Genomic DNA, 16,612 nt, shown 5'->3' on the forward strand with positions numbered 1-16,612 from the left:
GCTTACAATTCTAGGGGGTCCACATGAAAGGGTTGTGATAGATTGTGCAAGTGTGGGCTATGTGACTAGGGGCTACATACATCAGCAGTGGGGGCTAGCAGAACAGAACAGAGAGTTTCACAATGCTTCTACATATGGTCAGGTCAGGAGTTGATCTTTAACTACCAGGCCCAGGTAGCAGTGCCAAACAGTCTGGCCATTGATCTTACTTCTGCTTCTTTCTAACTTTTTGCTTCCTTCTGAAACAGGAGACAATGAGAGAGGTGATCTCCTTCCTCAGTGAAACCTCATCTCTACTTAAAAATAGAAACATTAGCAGAGAGTGGTTCTGGGCATCTGTAATCCCAGCTACTCAGGAGGCTGAGGTAGGACAATTGCCTGAACCCAGGAGGCAGACGTTGCAGTGAGCAGTGATCCTGCCATTGCACTTCAGCCTGGGAAACAGTGTGAAACTCCATCTCAAAAAAACAAGAGGTTGTGTATGGTGGCTCATATCTGTAATCCCAGCACTTTGGGAGGCTGAGGAGGGTGGATCACCTGAGCTCACGAGTTCAAGACCAGCCTGAACAACATGGAGAAACTCCATCTCTACTAAAACTACAAAATTAGCTGGGCGTGGTGGCGCACGCCTGTAGTCCCAACTACTCAGGAGACTAAGGCAGGAGAATCACTTGAACTTGGAAGGCAGAGGTTGCAGTGAGCTGAGATTGTGCCATTGTACTCCAGCCTGGACAACAAAAGCAAAATTCTGTCTCAAAAAAAGAAGAAAAAAAAAGTTGATATTTGGAGGCAGAGACCCCACAGGTGCAGGTGCATGCAGGAAAGGCCACAGAGGACACAGTTGGAAGACTCCCTGCCACCCAGGAGGAGCGGCCTCCAAGCAAACAACCCCACCGACCCCTCGAACTTGGACCTGCAGCCCCCAGATCTGCGAGAAAATAAATGTCTGCTGTGTGGACACCTGGTCCAGGACATCTTCTATGGAGGCCACAGCATGAAGGGGTCATTTTTATAGAGTCTCATTCTCTAATAACTTACATCTGCTTTGAAAATGTCAAGTCAAATTTAAAGTGTGGAGAAGAGCCTCTAAGTCTCACTTTTCATTTGCAAAGAAAGAATTGTAATTTGGGACATACACGCAGTCCAGGTGGTGTGCACCATGACAGGGAGAACAGAGACGGCAACAGGTTTTATAAAAAGGAGAAATAGGCTAGGCACTGTGGCTCACACCAGCAATCCCAGCAATTTGGGAGGCCAAGGAGGGCAGATCACCTGAGGCCAGGATTTTAAGACCAGCCTAAGCTGGGCCCGGTGGCTCACGCCTATAATCCCAGCACTTTGGGTGTCCGAGATGGCTGGATCACGAGGTCAGGAGTTCAAGACCAGCCTGGCCAAGATGCTAAAACCCCATCTCTACTAAAAACACAAAAATTAGCCAGGCATGGTGGCACGTGCATGCAATCCCAGTTACTTGGGAGGCTGAGGCAGGAGAATAGCTTGAACCTGGGCGACAGAGGTTACAGCGAGCCGAGATCGCACCATTGCACCCCAGCCTGGGGAACAGAGCAAGACTCTGTTTCAAAAAATAAAATAAAAATAAGACCAGCCTGGGCAACATGATGAAATCCGTTTTTATGAAAAATACAAAAATTAGCCTGGCATGGTGGTGCACGCCTGTAATCCCAGCTACTCGGGAGGCTGAAACAGGAGAATCACTTGAACAAGGGAGGAGGAGTTTGCAGTGAGCCAAGACTGGGCCATTGCCCTTCAGCCTGGGCTACAAGGCGAGACGTTTCAAAAAAAAAGGAGAAATGTTCTCTTGCCCTTTGGGAAAGCCCACGAGCACTAGGAAGGGTTGGGAGCTGGGAGGTTCCGTTGTTGAGTCGCTGCTTTGGGAGCAAGGAGTCCAAGACTTACAGCCATTTATCGCAGAAGCTGTGGATAAAGCTGGTTTCAGGGTACAACGCACAGTTTCAGGAGTCAGGCTTGCAGAGAAGTCCATTTTGGGAGCAATGGTGTGTGGCCTGACTGCTTTTCCTCCCTGGCTCCTGGCTTCTGTTTTAGCTGGGTAGGACATGAATGACCCAATTCATAGGATGAAATTTACAAAAGATGTTTCTCAAAACTTCTGGTATTCAATTTACATATATTCATACTCATTTAGGTTGAGTTTATTTATGAATTTATTTTCAGGCAGTGTCTCAATCTGCCATGCAGACCGGAGTTCAGTAGTGCGATCTCAGTTCCCTGCAGCCTCCATCTCCCCAGCTCAAGCAATCTTCCCACTTCAGCCTCCCAAGTAGCTTAAACTACAGGTGCATGCAACCACACCTGGCTTTTTATTTATTTATTTATTTATTTATTTATTTATTTATTTATTTATTTATTTTTTTGTAGAGATGGGGCTTTGTCCTGTGGCCCAGGCTGGTCTCGAACTCCTGGGCTCAAGGGATTCTCCCACCTCTGCCTCCCAAATTGCTGGGGGATTACAGGCGTGAGTCAAGGCGGCCAGCCTAGGTTGAGTTTAATAAGATGTGTTTATGCGGCCGGGCGGGGTTGCTTATGCCTGTAATCCCAGCACTTTGGGAGGCCGAGATGAGCGGATCACCTGAGGTCAGGAGTTCAAGACCAGCCTGGCCAACATGGTGAAACCCAGTTACTACTAAAAATACAAAAAATAAAAATAAAAAAATTAGCTGGGCGTGGTGGCAGGCATCTGTAATCCCAGCTATTTGGGAGGCTGAGGCAGGAGAATCACTTGAACCTGGTAGGCGGAGTTTGCAGTGAGCCAACATCAAGCCATTGTACTCCAGTCTGGGCGACAGAGCAACACTCCGTCTCAAAAAAAAAAAGGTTGGTTATGCTGGGGAGATGGGAAAAGGCAGGTTAGGGGCACATAGGCTCAGGGAACGGGGTCTTGGTGGGTGGATGGGTAGCCATGGAGGCAGAAAGGGGCCTCTGAAGGAAGAGCCTGGGAGAGCGGGGAGGAGGCAGTGAGGCAGGGGAGCACTGTGGAATGGCCCTGAGGGCAGGAGGGGCTCAGGGTGACCAGGCAAAAGCAGAGCTGGTCCAGGGTGGAGGGGAAGCCCCCGCAACATGAGCAGGAGGCTAGAGGAGATAGACCATGAGGCCCGGGGAGACCCCTCACTCGAGAATCTCCTGCAGTTTGCTGTCCAGGAATAGAAAGTTGTATTTTAGTCCCTTCCAAGGCTTGAACAGCTCATCACCATTGTACACAAAGTTTTCCCAACAATATTTAAAATCTGAGAAAAAACAAGGAGAAAGCAGTGAGGGCCCAGCAGGCCTCTCTCCAGGCCCTGGGGCCCTCCCCTCCCAGGCCAGGTTTCCTGGCTGCCAGTTACAGTGGACGCTGGCCCCATCCCTGCAGGCTTCCCGGGGACACTGCCCCGCCCCACGGCATTGCAGCCCCACCTGCCCCTCATGCTGTCCCTCCCGCACCCGCTCCCCTCAGTCCACCACATCTCACCTTTGCAGTCCATGATCGCCAAGGAGGCCCCTTCCTCACTCAGGCTGCGGAGCCCCTGCTGGTAATCTATATCCCAGAAGTAGTAGAGGCGGGCGGCGAAGATGGCGAGCTTCACGTTGCTGTGCCTGGCCAGGAACTCCGCCACTTCCCCTGCACAATCTAGGCAAGGGCTCCAAGATGTGTACCAGGTGACCTGGTAGTTTGTGTTAGGAGACAGTATGTCCTCGCAGAACCAAGAGAGGAAGCACTTTTCTGCATGACAATGGGTCTTAGGATCAACCTGGGGAAGGAGGAGGAGGAGGTCAGGGGGAGCTCAGACCAGGAGCAGGAGGAGTGCAGGGGTGGGGCAGTGGGAGCAGAGGGTGGGCCTGGAGCCCCAGGGCGTTTCCTTGTTTATTTATTTTTGGGACATGGTCTCTCTCTATTGCCCAGGCTGGGGTGCAGTGGTGCGATCTGGGCTGACTGTAGCCTTCACCTCCCAGGCTCGAGGAATCTTCCCACCTCAGCATCCTGATTAGCTGGGACTGCAGGTGCGTGCCGCCACGCCTGTCTAATCTTTTCGTAATTTTTGCAGAGACAGGATTTCACCATGTTGCCCAGGCTGATCTTGAACTCTTGGGCTCAGGCCGTCCTCCTGCCTCACCCTCCCAAAGCTCTGGGACTATGAGCGTAAACCACATGCACGGCCTTATTTTCTTTACTTTTCATTTTTCTGGGTACATAGTAGGCCCTAGGGCTTTTTATGCATAGAATTACCCCTTCTTCCATCCTCGTCCTTCCTTTTTCTTTTTTCTTCTTCTTCTTCTTTTTTTTTTTTTTTTTCGATACGGAGTCTTGCTCTGTCACCCAGGCTGGAGTGCAGTGGCGCGATCTCCACTCACTGCAAGCTCCACTTCCCGGGTTCAGCCATTCTCCTGCCTCAGCCTCCCAAGTAGCTGGGACTACAGGCGCCGCCACCATGCCCGGCTAATTTTTTGTATTTTTAGTAGAGACAGGGTTTCACTGACTTATTGAGCATGGTCTCACTCTCCTGATCTCGTGATCCGCATGCCTCAGCCTCCCAAAGTGCTGAGATTACAGGCGTGAGCCACTGCACCCGGCCCTTCCTCTTTATTTTTTTTGAGAGATGGAGTCTTGCTCTGTCACCCAGGCTGGAGTGCAGTGGCAAGATCTCGGCTCACTGAAACCTCTGCCTCCCGGGTTCAAGCAATTCTCCTGCCTCAGCCTCCCGGGTAGCTGGGACTACAGGGGCGCACCCCCACGCCTGGCTAATTTTTGTAGTTTTAGTAGAGATGGGGTTTCACCATATTAGCCAGGGTGGTCTCAAACTCCTGACCTCATGATCCTGCCACCTTGGCCTCCCAAAGTGCTGGGATTACAGGCGTGAGCCCCCGTGCTCGGCCCCTTCCTTCTTTATTTTATTGAGTCTTTCCCTGTCTCGTCACAGGTCATATGTGATTATCTGGCATCCTGTTCCCCAGGCATCCATTAACCAGGCATCCTCAGCCCCTGCTGCGGCCTGGCCCTATGGGGGTCTTCCTTGTTCCCTGTCTGCCTTCTGCTACGCAGGTCATTGGACCAGCATTGCCCATGGGGTTGAAGGTTGGCCAAAGGGGCTACTGAGCACTTGAAATGGGGCCCTGATTAGAAACGTTGGCCTGTGAACAATACACAGCTCATTTCAAAATCTCATTGTGAGAACAGACAAACTTTAAATCTCTCATGAGGCATTTTATATTAAGTATATGTTGAAATCGTATGTGAGATAATTGAGCTAATGCAGACATTAAAATGTCTTCCACCAGTTCTTGCCACCTTTTTAGCGTGTGGGGACTTCACTTGTGCTTCACTCCTGAGTCCTGGGCGTTTCCGAGGCCAGGACTGCTGTAGGCCAGGCCTGCCCAGAACACAGACGGCTCCCTCCCTGAACACACTCTGAAAAGTCTCCTGTCTGGGCAGTGGGGACTGCAGGGGTGGGTGGAACATGACAGGGTGGGTGGGAGGTCAGTGGTCTCTGTGGGGGCGGCACGGTGAGGAGCAAGGGTTCACCATCCTGTGATGATGTGTCCTTGACATGGAGGAATCAGGGCAGTGGCGGGGGCGGCCCCACCAGCCCAGCAGTGACTGGCCCAGACACAGTGCCAGACACCACAGCAGAGACAGGATGGAAACCCGCTTCCCACAGCTGCTGTTTCCCGAGGACTGCTGGACGCACAGCTCCATGACAAGATTTTGGGAAAGAAAGTCAAGAGTGAGGGTGCTGGGCTCTAAGCAAGGCCTTTTGGGAAGAGGCAAACCCCCTCCACCATCCGATCCCAGGAGAGTCAGGGAGGAAGATCTGGGCCATGGACTTAAAAATGTGGGAGGAGGTTGGGCGCGGTAGCTCACGCCTGTAATCCTAGCACTTTGGGAGGCCAAGGGGGGGTGGATCCCGTGAGGTCAGGAGCTCGAAACCAACCTGGCCACTGTGGTGAAACCCCGTCTCCACTAAAAATAGAATAAAAATTAGCTGGGTGTGGTGGCAGGCATCTGTAATCCCAGCTACTCAGGAGGCTGAGGCAGGAGAATCGCTTGAACCCAAGAGGCAGAGGTTGCAGTGAGCCAAGATCGCACCATTGCACTCCAGTCTGGGCAATTAAGCGAGACTGTCTCAAAAAAAAAAAAAAAAAAAAAAAAAAAGGAAGAAAGAAAAAGGAAAAGAAAAAGAAAAAGAAAAAAAGAAATGTAAAAGGAAAGTACACACAGGAGAGCCCGCACCGGGCACATCACTTCTTGTGTTTTCTGCATTCCCAGCTGCTTAGCTCCTATTTGGGGTGTAAGGAGGACTTTGGTGCTACCTGGTTTCGGAAGACGCCCCTCTTCCAGGAGACAGTTGAGCAATGCTTTATAATTTCCATGGTGAAGCACAGCCAGCTTTCGTTCCGACCATAGGCTTTCCGTAGGTTTTTAAAGTGGAAGTAGAATATGTGTGGATACATTGCCTCCATTGGGTTTCTGAAGGCATAAGACAGAAACCCCAATGCAGAGACTCCCCCTCCCCCACCCGGAGTCCTGGGGGCTGATGCCCGCTGAACACCACTCCCTGGACCACCCTGGGCTCTGGGCCTCCCCCATCCCTCCACAGCCCTGAGAATGTCTGCTGCTTTCCCAGGCAGGAAGACTGGGACAGAGAAAGAGGAGGGGATACTGGCAGGGACAGCAGGGCCGGAGTGACCTCTCCCAGCTGGAACCCCAGCTCTGGGTCTACCAATGGACACCTTTAACCTCCGAGTTTTTCTGCCACACATCTCCCAACCCATTAGGAAAATGCAACAGACAATAAAACTCTCCAACCTCAAATAGTTGCTTGAACATTTCAGCTCAATTCTTTCCTCACATTTCACCTGTCCGATGATGATGATTATTTTTACATTGGGATCACACCAAATACTCGCTTTTTTTTTTTTTTTTTTTTTGAGACAGAATCTCACTGGCATCCAGGATGGAGTGCAGTGGCGTGATCTCGGCTCACTGCAACCTGCACCTCCCGGGCTGATGTGATTCTCCCGCCTCAGCTTCCTGAGTAGCTGGGATTACAGGCTTGTGTCACCACGCCTGGCTGATCTTTGTATTTTTATTTATTTATTTTTATATGGGGTCTCACTCTTTCACCAGGCTGGAGAGGAGTGGTGCAATCTCGGCTCACTGCAACCTCTGCCTCCTGGTTTCAAGCGATTCTCCTGCCTCAGCCTCCCAAGTAGCTGGGACTACAGGCATGTGCCACCACGCCCAGCTAACTTTTTGTATTTTTAGTAGAGACAGGGTTTTACCATGTTAGCCAGGATGGTCTTGAACTGCTGACCTTGTGATCTGCCCACCTCGGCCTCCCAAAGTGCTGGGATTACAAGCATGAGCCACCGTGCTCAGCACTAGTTTTTGTATGTTTAGTAGCGATCGGTTTTCATCATGTTGGCCAGGCTGGTCTTGAACTCCTGACCTCGTGATCTGCCCACCTCAGCCTCCCAAAGTTCTGGGATGACAGGCGTGAGCCACTGTGCCTGGCAGGCCCAGGTCACTCTCGTAAGTGCTGCATATGTCTGAGCTCATGGCACATGCCTGAGGCCTGCAGGGGCCATCCATATTTTACAGAAGTGCCAGAGGCACAGAGAGGTAGGTAACCTGCCCAGGCCACAGAGCTGGGGATGGATGGAGCTGGGGCCCCTTTCCATGCCAGCCCTGTCCAGCAGCCTCTGCATCACAGGTCCTGTAGCAGGGAGCTGTCGGGAACCAAGCTCTCTTCTTACTAAACTTTAAAATAAGAGCATTACTCCTGATCATCATATTTTTTCCTACATTCCAGGTTACATGTGTCATTCTAAAAGGTGAATGGTGCTTACGGAGGAGGAGCCTGTGTCTGGGGTCATGTGCATCCTCCTCTGCTCACACTGGAGGCATCTTTGGAAGAAATGACTTATTTTCTGATACGGAGACCATTCCCTCCCCCGCACCCTCTCCTAAGACTTTGTGTTGAAACAAAATAAATCTTACAGAAATTTCATCAAAGTGCTGAGAAAAAAATGCCTGATTGCTCCAATCATCCTTTGGTTCAATTCTCCCAGTTCCTGAACTCAGGAATGGTGGGAAGCACACAGAGGGAGCACCCTCCCAGGGTGGGGAGCACCAGCCCCGTGGTGACTTTCTGGGGAGAGTCTCAGCAGGGGGCCTGGGCTGGGGCAGGTGGGGGAGGCGGCCCATTCAGAAGCTGCAGACGGGTGACCACATAGCAGGGCAAACAGCATGGCTGGGAGTGGGAGCAAAAGAGGAAGCAGCTGGGAGAGAGCCTAGGGCTGGGACTGGGGCAGGGGGAGGCCAGGGCTGAGGCCCAGCAGGGCCACCAGGCAGGAAGGGGCAGCAGAGGCCCCGTGGGCAGAGCGGACCGTGGTCCCTGATCTGGGGCTTCATGTGCAGCCTCCTTGGCGGGCTTGTCCTGGCCCTGATGTTAGTCCTGGGCTTGGGTTCTATTTCTATCTTCCAGGGCCCTTGTTCCAGGAGGCACCTGCGCTGTGAGTGACCTCCCAGGCCCATCTGAGTGCAGGCCTCACTCCAGGCTGCTTTCTCACCTGGATGGGAGGACCGCTGGAGGGACCCCTGGATCCTGCCCTCAGGAATCATCTCAGGGACGCCCCCCACCCAGCAGCTATGTGGTAGGGAGGGAGAGTGAGGGGCAGGTGTCTGCCTCCCCCCATGCCTTCACACTCAGAGGCCACCATTGGAGGGAGGAATAGCGGGTGGGAGGTGGCCCTCAGATGTCCCCTCAGGATGCCACGCGTGCTCCCACACTGAGCTCCTTCCTTCCACATCTCCTGCCCAGAGTTGTTCCCTGGCTGGCTGAGCTCTTGTCTATATATCATGAAAGGGCAGAGCCTGGTGTCCCCGGCCACCCTGTCTTGCAGTTTGCTCTTCCTCTCTAAGACCCAGGTGCTTAGTTCCCGTCTCTCCCAAGGGCCTTAGATCATCTCTTTCTATGGCCTCTCTGGTCCCTGGTTGCCTTTTTCTATTGTGCTTCCTGGAAAGTTCCTGGCATCTCAAGCCTCCCATTATCCAAGCCTAATCTTTTGTAAAATCTCACTCAACACCTGGCCAACATTGCAAAATCCCATCTCTACTAAAGATACAAATATTAGCCAGTGTGGTGACATGTGCCTGTAATCCCAGGTACTTGGGAGGTTGAGACAAGAGAATTGCTAGAACCTGGGAAGCAGAGGTTGAAGTGAGCCGAGATCGCACCACAGCACTCCAGCCTGGGCGACTGAGGGAGAGGCTGTTTCAAAAAAAAAAAAATTTATTCACATGGGACCTTGATCACTGAGTGTTTGATTCTTTCTGCATCTCCATCCTGTGGGGGTGATTTGAGAAGTGACAGGTGTGAGCAGGAGGCTGGGCTGGGTGCTGTTGGGTGGGGAAGCCATGGGGTGCGGCCCAGGGTGCAGCAAGGTCTGAAGGGAGGTACTGTGAGGGTCAGGGCAGGACTCCTGGGAGACAGACACACAGAACGGGAACCCCTGCACACACCACCCAAGCTTGACCCAAAGCCCCCTGGGTCGTTGTCATGGGGTAAGTTGTATCTTCCCAACATTGATATGTTGAAGTCCTCATCCCCACCTCCTCACAGGATAACTGTATTTGGAGACAGGTCCACTAAAGTGGTGATTAAATTAACTCATGGTCCTTAGGGTAGGCCCTAATCCTGTCTGACTGGGGACCATAAACAAGGAGGACATTTAGAGGCAGATAGACCCTAGGGTTGCAGGTGCACAGAGGAATGGCCAGAGGGGACAGGGCCGGAGAAGCGGCCACAGAGGACACAGCCCCGCCCACCCCTCCACCCTGGACTTGCAGCCTCCAGATCTGTGAGAAAATAAATGCCTGCCCTGTGGGCACCCGGCCCGGGCCATCTTCTATGGCAGCTGAAGCCTGAAGCTCTGTTTCCACGGAGGCGGCTCCTTCTCAGGGGCTCAGGTCAGCCTTGAAGGATGTTGCTCAAAGCTTTTGGCTGTCGGGCTTGTGAATATTCACGCCCACTTACGTCCAGTGTTACGACAACTTCGGTTATGCCAGGGAGATGGAAGGAGCCAGGTTGGGGATCCCAGGCTGTGGGGTGGGCGGCCTCGGGGGTGGATGGAGGTCACTCTGGAGGCCAAAGGGGCCTCTCACTCACAGGAGGGGCCCAGGAAAGCAGGGAGGAGGCAGGGAGGTGGAGGAAACACGAGGAGTTGGGGTGAGGGGGTGTAACTATGAGGACAGACGGGGCAGAAGGGAGGGCAGGAGGGCCTGGCCAGGGGAGGCCTCAGGAGGATGAGCAGGAGGTGAGAGAAGAGAGACCATGAGGCCAGAGGGAGACCCTCACCTGAGAATCTCCTTTAGCTTGCTGTGCAGGAATGCATAATTGTCATCGAATTTGTCCCAAGGCATGAATGACTGACCTTCATTGTACACAAAGTTTTCCCAGCAGTATGCAAATTCTGACATGAAGAGGCAGGAAGCAGTCAGGCTCTCCCCTGACCCTGGTCCTGCCCTCCCAGGCCTTGTCTCCTGGCTGTCAGTTGTGGTCAGCGCTGGCCCTGCCCCTGTAGGCTGCCCTAGGACGCCCCCAGCCATGGCATTGGAGATCCATCCATCTCTCATGCTGTTCCATCCCCTCACACTCCCCTCACCCCACCTCCTCTCACCTTCATTGTCCATGATCTTCACACGAGCCCCTGCCTGATGCAGCCTGCAGAGCGCCCTGCGGTAATCTGTTTCCCAGTAGTAGTAGAGGCGGGCAGCAGAGATGGTCAGGGTGACATTAGGGTGCTCAGCTAGGAATTCGGCCACCTTCGCCACACAGTCCGGGCAGGGGGTCCAGGATACAAACCAGGTGATCTGGAAGCGCTTGTAAGCAGGCAGCTGGTTGCCACAGAACCAAGAGAGGAAGCACATTTCTGCGTGGTACTGAGGCTCGAAATACACCTGGGAGAGGGTCAGGGGCAGGAGAAGCTCTGAGAGGGGGAGCAGGAGGAAAGCAGGGGTGGTGCAGAGGGAGGAGGGGCCAGGACAGGAGTCCAGGGGATCTTGCCATTGAAGCTCCTTTCCTCCATCCCCCTGATTAGTTTGAGTGATTGTCTGCTCCAAAGCTCATGTTCAGTGTTAATTGCTATGGTAATGGCCTTAAGAGGTGGCACCTACAAGCGGCTATGAGGTTGTGGGGACTGCACCTTTGTGGGTGCCACTGCTGTGGTTATTCAAGGGCGACTTTAGCCCCACTTTCTGTCTCTTGCCCTCTAGCTGGAGGGGCAGCCAGTCAGACTAAACTCCTGCTTCCTCTTGTCCCTGTGGCATGGAGCAGCAATGACTCGACATCCCAGGCCACTCTGTCTAGAGCATCCCCGACCTTCTGGCAACAACCTTCACCCCCACGTGATTGTGCAGCTCACAGGCCCTGGAAAGTCGCTGGTGCCTTAACAGTGAACTTCCCAGCATCCAGAACTCGAGCCAGCACATTTCTATTCATTGTGAATGTCCCCGTCTCAGTCCTGCTGTTGAAGCAACACAAGGTGCACCAAGACACGTGCTTCCCTTCGTTTGGAAGTTTTCCCAGCCCTCTTCACAGACTCGTGCGTGAACTCTGGCATCCATCCTCCCAGGCATCCATTCAGCAGACATCCTCAGTCCCTGCTGTGGCCTGGCCCTCTGGGGTCGGCCTTGTTCCCTCCCTGCCATCTGCTGGGGAGGCCACTGGACTTGCGCTCTCCCATGTGGTGGGGGGCACTGGCCAAGGGGGTTACTGAGCACTTGAAATGGGGCTCTGATGAGAGAGAGACCTGGGCACCTGAAAAATACACCATACACTGCTCATTTCTCTTTTTGTTGTTGTGGAGACGTAGTTTCACTCTTGTTGTCCAGGCTGGAGTGCAACGATGCAATCTCAACTCACCATAACCTCTGCCTCCTGGGTTCAAGCGATTCTCCTGCCTCAGCTTCCCAAGTAGCTGGGATTACAGGCGACTGCCACATTGCTTGGCTAATTTTTTTGTATTTTTAGTAGAGACAGGATTTCACCATGTTGGCCATGCTGGTTTTCGAACATCTGACCTCAGGTGATCTACCAGCCTTGGCCTCCGAAAGTGCTGGGATACAGGCGCAAGCCACCCCCCAAATACGGCTTATTTCAAAGACTCAGCATGACAAGAAAAAGAAACTTCATTATCTTGTCAAGAACTTTATGTTAAATAATGTTGAAGTAATGTTAGCTACATTGGATTAAATAAAATATTAAAATTAAGCTGGCACTGTGGCTCACACCTGTAATTCCAACACTTTGGGAGGCCGAGGCAGGTGGATCATCTGAGGTCTGGAGTTCAAGACCAACCTGGCCAACATGGTAAAATCAGGTCTCTATTAATAATACAAAAAAAAAAAAAAATTACCCATGCATGGTGGTGGGCACCTGTAATCCCAGGTACTCGGGAGTGTGAGGCGACAGAATTGCTTGAACCCAGGAGTCAGAGGTTGCAGTGGGCTGAGATTGCGTCATTGCACTCCAGCCTGAGCAACAAGAGAGAAACTCTGTCTCAAAAAAAAAAGGCCTTTTGTGCAGAGGCAAACCCCCTCCACGATCCGATCCCAGGACGGTCCAGCAGGAAGGTCAGGGCCACGGACTTGGAAAGTGTGGGAGAGAAGGGTGCCCTGGACAGCCCGCCCCTGGGCATTTCACTCGTCAGTGCGTGGTTTGCTTTCCCAGCTGGCTTAGCTCCTGCCTGCAAAGTGATTGGAGTCCGGGTGGTACCTGGCCTCGAAAGATCTTTGCGCCCCAAGTAGGCATTGAGGGGCCCCTTGTTTTCACTTCGTAGCACAGCCAGACGGTATTCCGACGAGAAAGGATGGGTCTGTTATTAAAGTTGTAGAAGAATGTGCGTCGATACATTCGCTCCACTGTGTTTCTGAAGACACAAGAGAGAAACCAGCCAATGCAGAGAGCGCTCCCAGGAGCCCTCCGCGCTGATGTCCGCTAAACACAGCTTCCCTGACGGCTCTGGGCCTCCCCCGTCCCTCCACAGCCCTGAGAATTTCTAATTCCTTCCCAGGCAGGAAGACCGGGGAGAGAGCAAGAAAAGGGGCTGCTGGCAGGGGCAGCAGGACCAGGGTGACCTCTTCCTGCTCAGGGCCCAGCTCTGGTCATTCCAGGGGTACATTCCCCACCCTCCCGGTATTTCTCCCTACCCACTCTCCAACGCATTAGTAAAATGCAAAAGAGAATAAAGTTATTGGCTGGACATTATGGCTCATAACTGTAATCCCAGCCTTTTGGGAGGCCGAGGTGGGCCGATCATTGAGGTCAGGAGTCTGAGACCAGTCTCACCAACATGGTGAAACCCAGTCTCTACTAAAAACACAAAAATTAGCCAGGCATGGTGGCGGGTGCGTGTAATCCCAGCCACTCAGGAGGCTGAGACAGGAGAATCACTTGAACGTGGGAGGCAGAGGTTGTAGTGAGCCGAGATCGTGCCATTGCACTCCAGCCTGGACAACAAGAGCGAAAATTCATCTCAAAAAAAAAAATAAATAAATAAAAATAAAATATTTTTAAATAATAATATTTTTTTGAAAATATCATAGATTTTAACCTTTCAGCCAGTTCCTTCCTGACATTTCACCTCAGTATATTACTATTTTTAAATCACGGTAGAACTGAATTCTGAGGCCCAGGCCACTCTTCTAAGTGTTGCGTGGGTATGAGCTCATGTGATGCTGCCCTAGGCTTGCAGGGGCCATTCCCATCTTACAAAGGAGGGGCCAGAGGCACAGAGAGGTGGGGTAACCTGCCCAGGCCACAGAGCTGGGGATGGATGGGGCTGGGCCTCTTATCAGACAAGCCCTGTCCAGTCTCTGTATCACCGGCCCTGCAGGAGGGAGTCATTGGGGACCGGGCTCTCTTCTTACTAAATTTTAAAATAGAAGCATTTCTCCTGATCATTGAGGCTTTTTCCCCCATATATTCCATGTTTTTTGTTTTGTTTTTGTTTTTGTTTTCTTTTGAGACTAAATTTCGCTCTTGTTGCCCAGGCTGGAGTGCAATGGCACGATCTTGGCTCACTGCAACCTCCGCCTCCTGGGTTCAAGCGATTCTCCTGTCTCAGCCTCCAGAGTCGCTGGGATTATAGGCGACCACCACCGCACCTGGCTAATTATGTATTTCTAGTAGAGACAGGGTTTATCCATGTTTGTCAGGCTGGTCTCGAACTCCCGACCTCAGGCGATCCACCTGACTTGGCTTCCCAAAGTGCTGGGATGACAGGCTTGAGCCACCGTGCCCAGTCACTATAATCCATGTTACTGGTGTCATTATAAATGGTGAATGCTGATCGTAGAGGAAGAGTGTGTGTTTGGGGTCATCTGCATCCTCCTCTGCCCACAGTGGAGACATCCTTGGAAGACATGATTTATCTTGTGCTTCAGAGACCATTCCCTCCCCACACCCTCTCCTAAGACTTGGTATTTAAAGCAAAGTAAATCTTACAGAAAATCCATCAAAGCTCTGTGAACAAAATTCCACATTGCTCCCATCATCCTTTGGTTCAATTCTCCCAGTTCCAGAGTTCAGGAATGGCAGGAAGCACACAGAAGGAGCACCCTCCCAGGGCAGGGAGCACCAGCCCTGCCATGACTTTTGGGGGGGGGGAGAGTCTCAGCAGGGGGCCTGGGCTGGGGCAGGTGGGGGAGGCGGCCCATTCAGAAGTAGCAGTGGGGCGACCACAGAGCAGGACAAAGAGCCTGGCTGGGAGTGGCGGGGGCAGGGGAGCCAGAAGGGAGGGAGCCCAGGGCTGGGGCTGGGGCAGGGGGAGGCCAGGGCTGAGGCCCAGCAGGGCCACCAGGCAGGAAGGGGCAGCAGAGAGGCCCAGCGGGTCGAGCAGGCAGCGGTACCTGAACTGAGGCTTCATCCTTGGCTGGCTAGTCCCGACTATGATCTTTGTCTGGAGCAGGAGGGTTTCACTTTCTGCTACAGGCTCCTGGTTTTAGGACAGCCCTCCTTAAACTGACCTCCCAGGGCCTCGTAGTCATGGCCCCTCCCTCTTCCTGCTCTGGCGCTGGAGTGGGAGGCTCTGGGATGCTGTATCTTCCTCAGGCTCTGACCCTCTTTCTGTTTTTCTCTGGGGTCCTCCCCCTGGCAGAGGGACCTCTGATAAAAACAGGCCGCTCTGTGTGGCAGGACCCAAAGTAACTGCAAAGGGAAAGAGAAAGTCTTTGCAGCCAGAGACTGGGAGGTGGGTCCACACCAGGCAGAGCCAGCAGAGCACAAGCCCCTCCCCTGGTAGTCCCGCCCAGCTGGAGCCGCCTCTCCACCCTCAAGACAGACAGGCTGATGCCTCTGCAGGGACTCCTGGATCCTGCCCTCAGGGATCGTCCCAGAGATGGTCTCCACCCAGCAGCCATGGGGACAGGGAGGAAGAGTGAAGGGTCAGGCGTCTGCTTCCCCCCAGGCCTTCACACTCGGAGGCTACCATGGGAGGGAGGGACAACAGGTGGGTGTGGGCCTCAGATGTCCCACCAGGATGCCATGTGCATCCCTGCACTGAGCTCTTCCCTTCCTGCTTCTCCTTCTTCCCCATCTCCTGCCCGGAGTTGCTCCCTGGTAGGCTGAGCTCTGGCCTCCTCTTGTCCCCATGTCATGGAAGGGCAGTGGCTGGTGTCCCAGGACAGCCTGTCTGGAGCCTCCCTGTGGGTCTCACAGCTCCCTTTCCCTGGTAGTGTACTCCCATGGTGCAGTGACCTAAAAATTACACAAGGTATACATTTGGTTTTTTTGTTTGCTTGCTTTTGTTTTTTGTGGTTGTTTTGTTTGTTTGTTTTTTGAGACGGAGTCTTGCACTGTTACCCATGCTGGAGTGCAGTGGCATGAGCTCAGCTCACCGCAACCTCCGCCTGCCAGCTTGAAGCGATTCTCTTGCCTCAGCCTCCCATGTAATTGGGATTACAGACCGCCACCCCTATGCCTGGCTAATTTTTGTATTCTTAGTACAGACAGTGTTTCTCCTTGTTGGTCAGGCTTACAGGCGCCCACCATTATCCCTGGCGAATTTTTGTGTTTTTAATAGAGACAGGGTTTCTCCATGTTGTTCATGCTGGTCTTGAACTCGCAGTCTGAGGAGATCCATACACCTCGGCCTACCAAAGTGCTGGGATTACAGACGTGAGCCACCACGCCTGGCCACAATGTATACATTTGGAAAGGAGACTTTATTTCTTGTTAAGAGTGACAGCCTGCAGGTGGCCATCCTGCAGCCTGGGAAGAGCAGCCTCCGGGAAACACCAGAGACAGACATTTAGAAGCAGGAGAGGTTGGGGCAGGAGCTTTATGCTGAAGGGGTTGGCTAAACATACGTATTGAACAGACTACAGGATGAGCTATGAATATTCATGTAGGTGGCTGCAGTCCGTGCTTATCGAACAAACATGCATGTAACATATGATCCCAGGCGGGCACGGTGGCTCACGCCTGTAATCCCAGTACTTTGGGAGGCCGAGGCAGGTGGATCATCTGAGGTCAGTGTCAGGCCTCTGAGCCAGAGCTAAGCCATTGTAACCCCTGTGAACTGCACATATACATCC

The 16,612-nt window shown here is 52.7% G+C and overlaps 1 protein-coding gene across 3 annotated transcripts; it reads right to left on the reverse strand.

Moving 5' to 3' along the window:
- Positions 1-696: 696 nt before the first annotated feature.
- On the reverse strand, positions 697-15,300 carry APOBEC3F (apolipoprotein B mRNA editing enzyme catalytic subunit 3F). Of its 3 annotated transcripts, XM_030915810.1 has the most exons (8): positions 14,927-15,300; positions 12,792-12,945; positions 10,696-10,975; positions 10,374-10,488; positions 6,325-6,481; positions 3,488-3,767; positions 1,918-2,064; positions 697-748 (listed from the first exon to the last, which is right to left on the reverse strand). In XM_030915810.1, coding segments are annotated over exons 1-8 (1,152 nt in total). In that variant the 5' UTR covers positions 14,944-15,300; the 3' UTR covers positions 697-746. The 3 variants fall into 3 exon arrangements, with proteins under 3 accessions (XP_030771670.1, XP_030771669.1, XP_010387570.1); XM_030915809.1 differs by lacking the exon at positions 697-748 and having other exon boundaries at positions 1,696-2,064; XM_010389268.2 differs by lacking the exons at positions 697-748; positions 1,918-2,064 and adding an exon at positions 2,396-3,263.
- Positions 15,301-16,612: the final 1,312 nt, after the last annotated feature.

Source organism: Rhinopithecus roxellana, chromosome 13, assembly GCF_007565055.1.
Source record: "Rhinopithecus roxellana isolate Shanxi Qingling chromosome 13, ASM756505v1, whole genome shotgun sequence".
Lineage (NCBI taxonomy): Eukaryota > Metazoa > Chordata > Mammalia > Primates > Cercopithecidae > Rhinopithecus > Rhinopithecus roxellana.

Coding starts and splice junctions, on each gene's coding strand:
- APOBEC3F (XM_030915809.1), bottom strand. Junction 10,489..10,695: donor GAAGATCATGGACAATGAAG/GTGAGAGGAGGT, acceptor TCTTCATGTCAG/AATTTGCATACTGCTGGGAA. Junction 3,768..6,324: donor GGGGCGTCTTCCGAAACCAG/GTAGCACCAAAG, acceptor CTCCTTCCCCAG/GTTGATCCTAAGACCCATTG.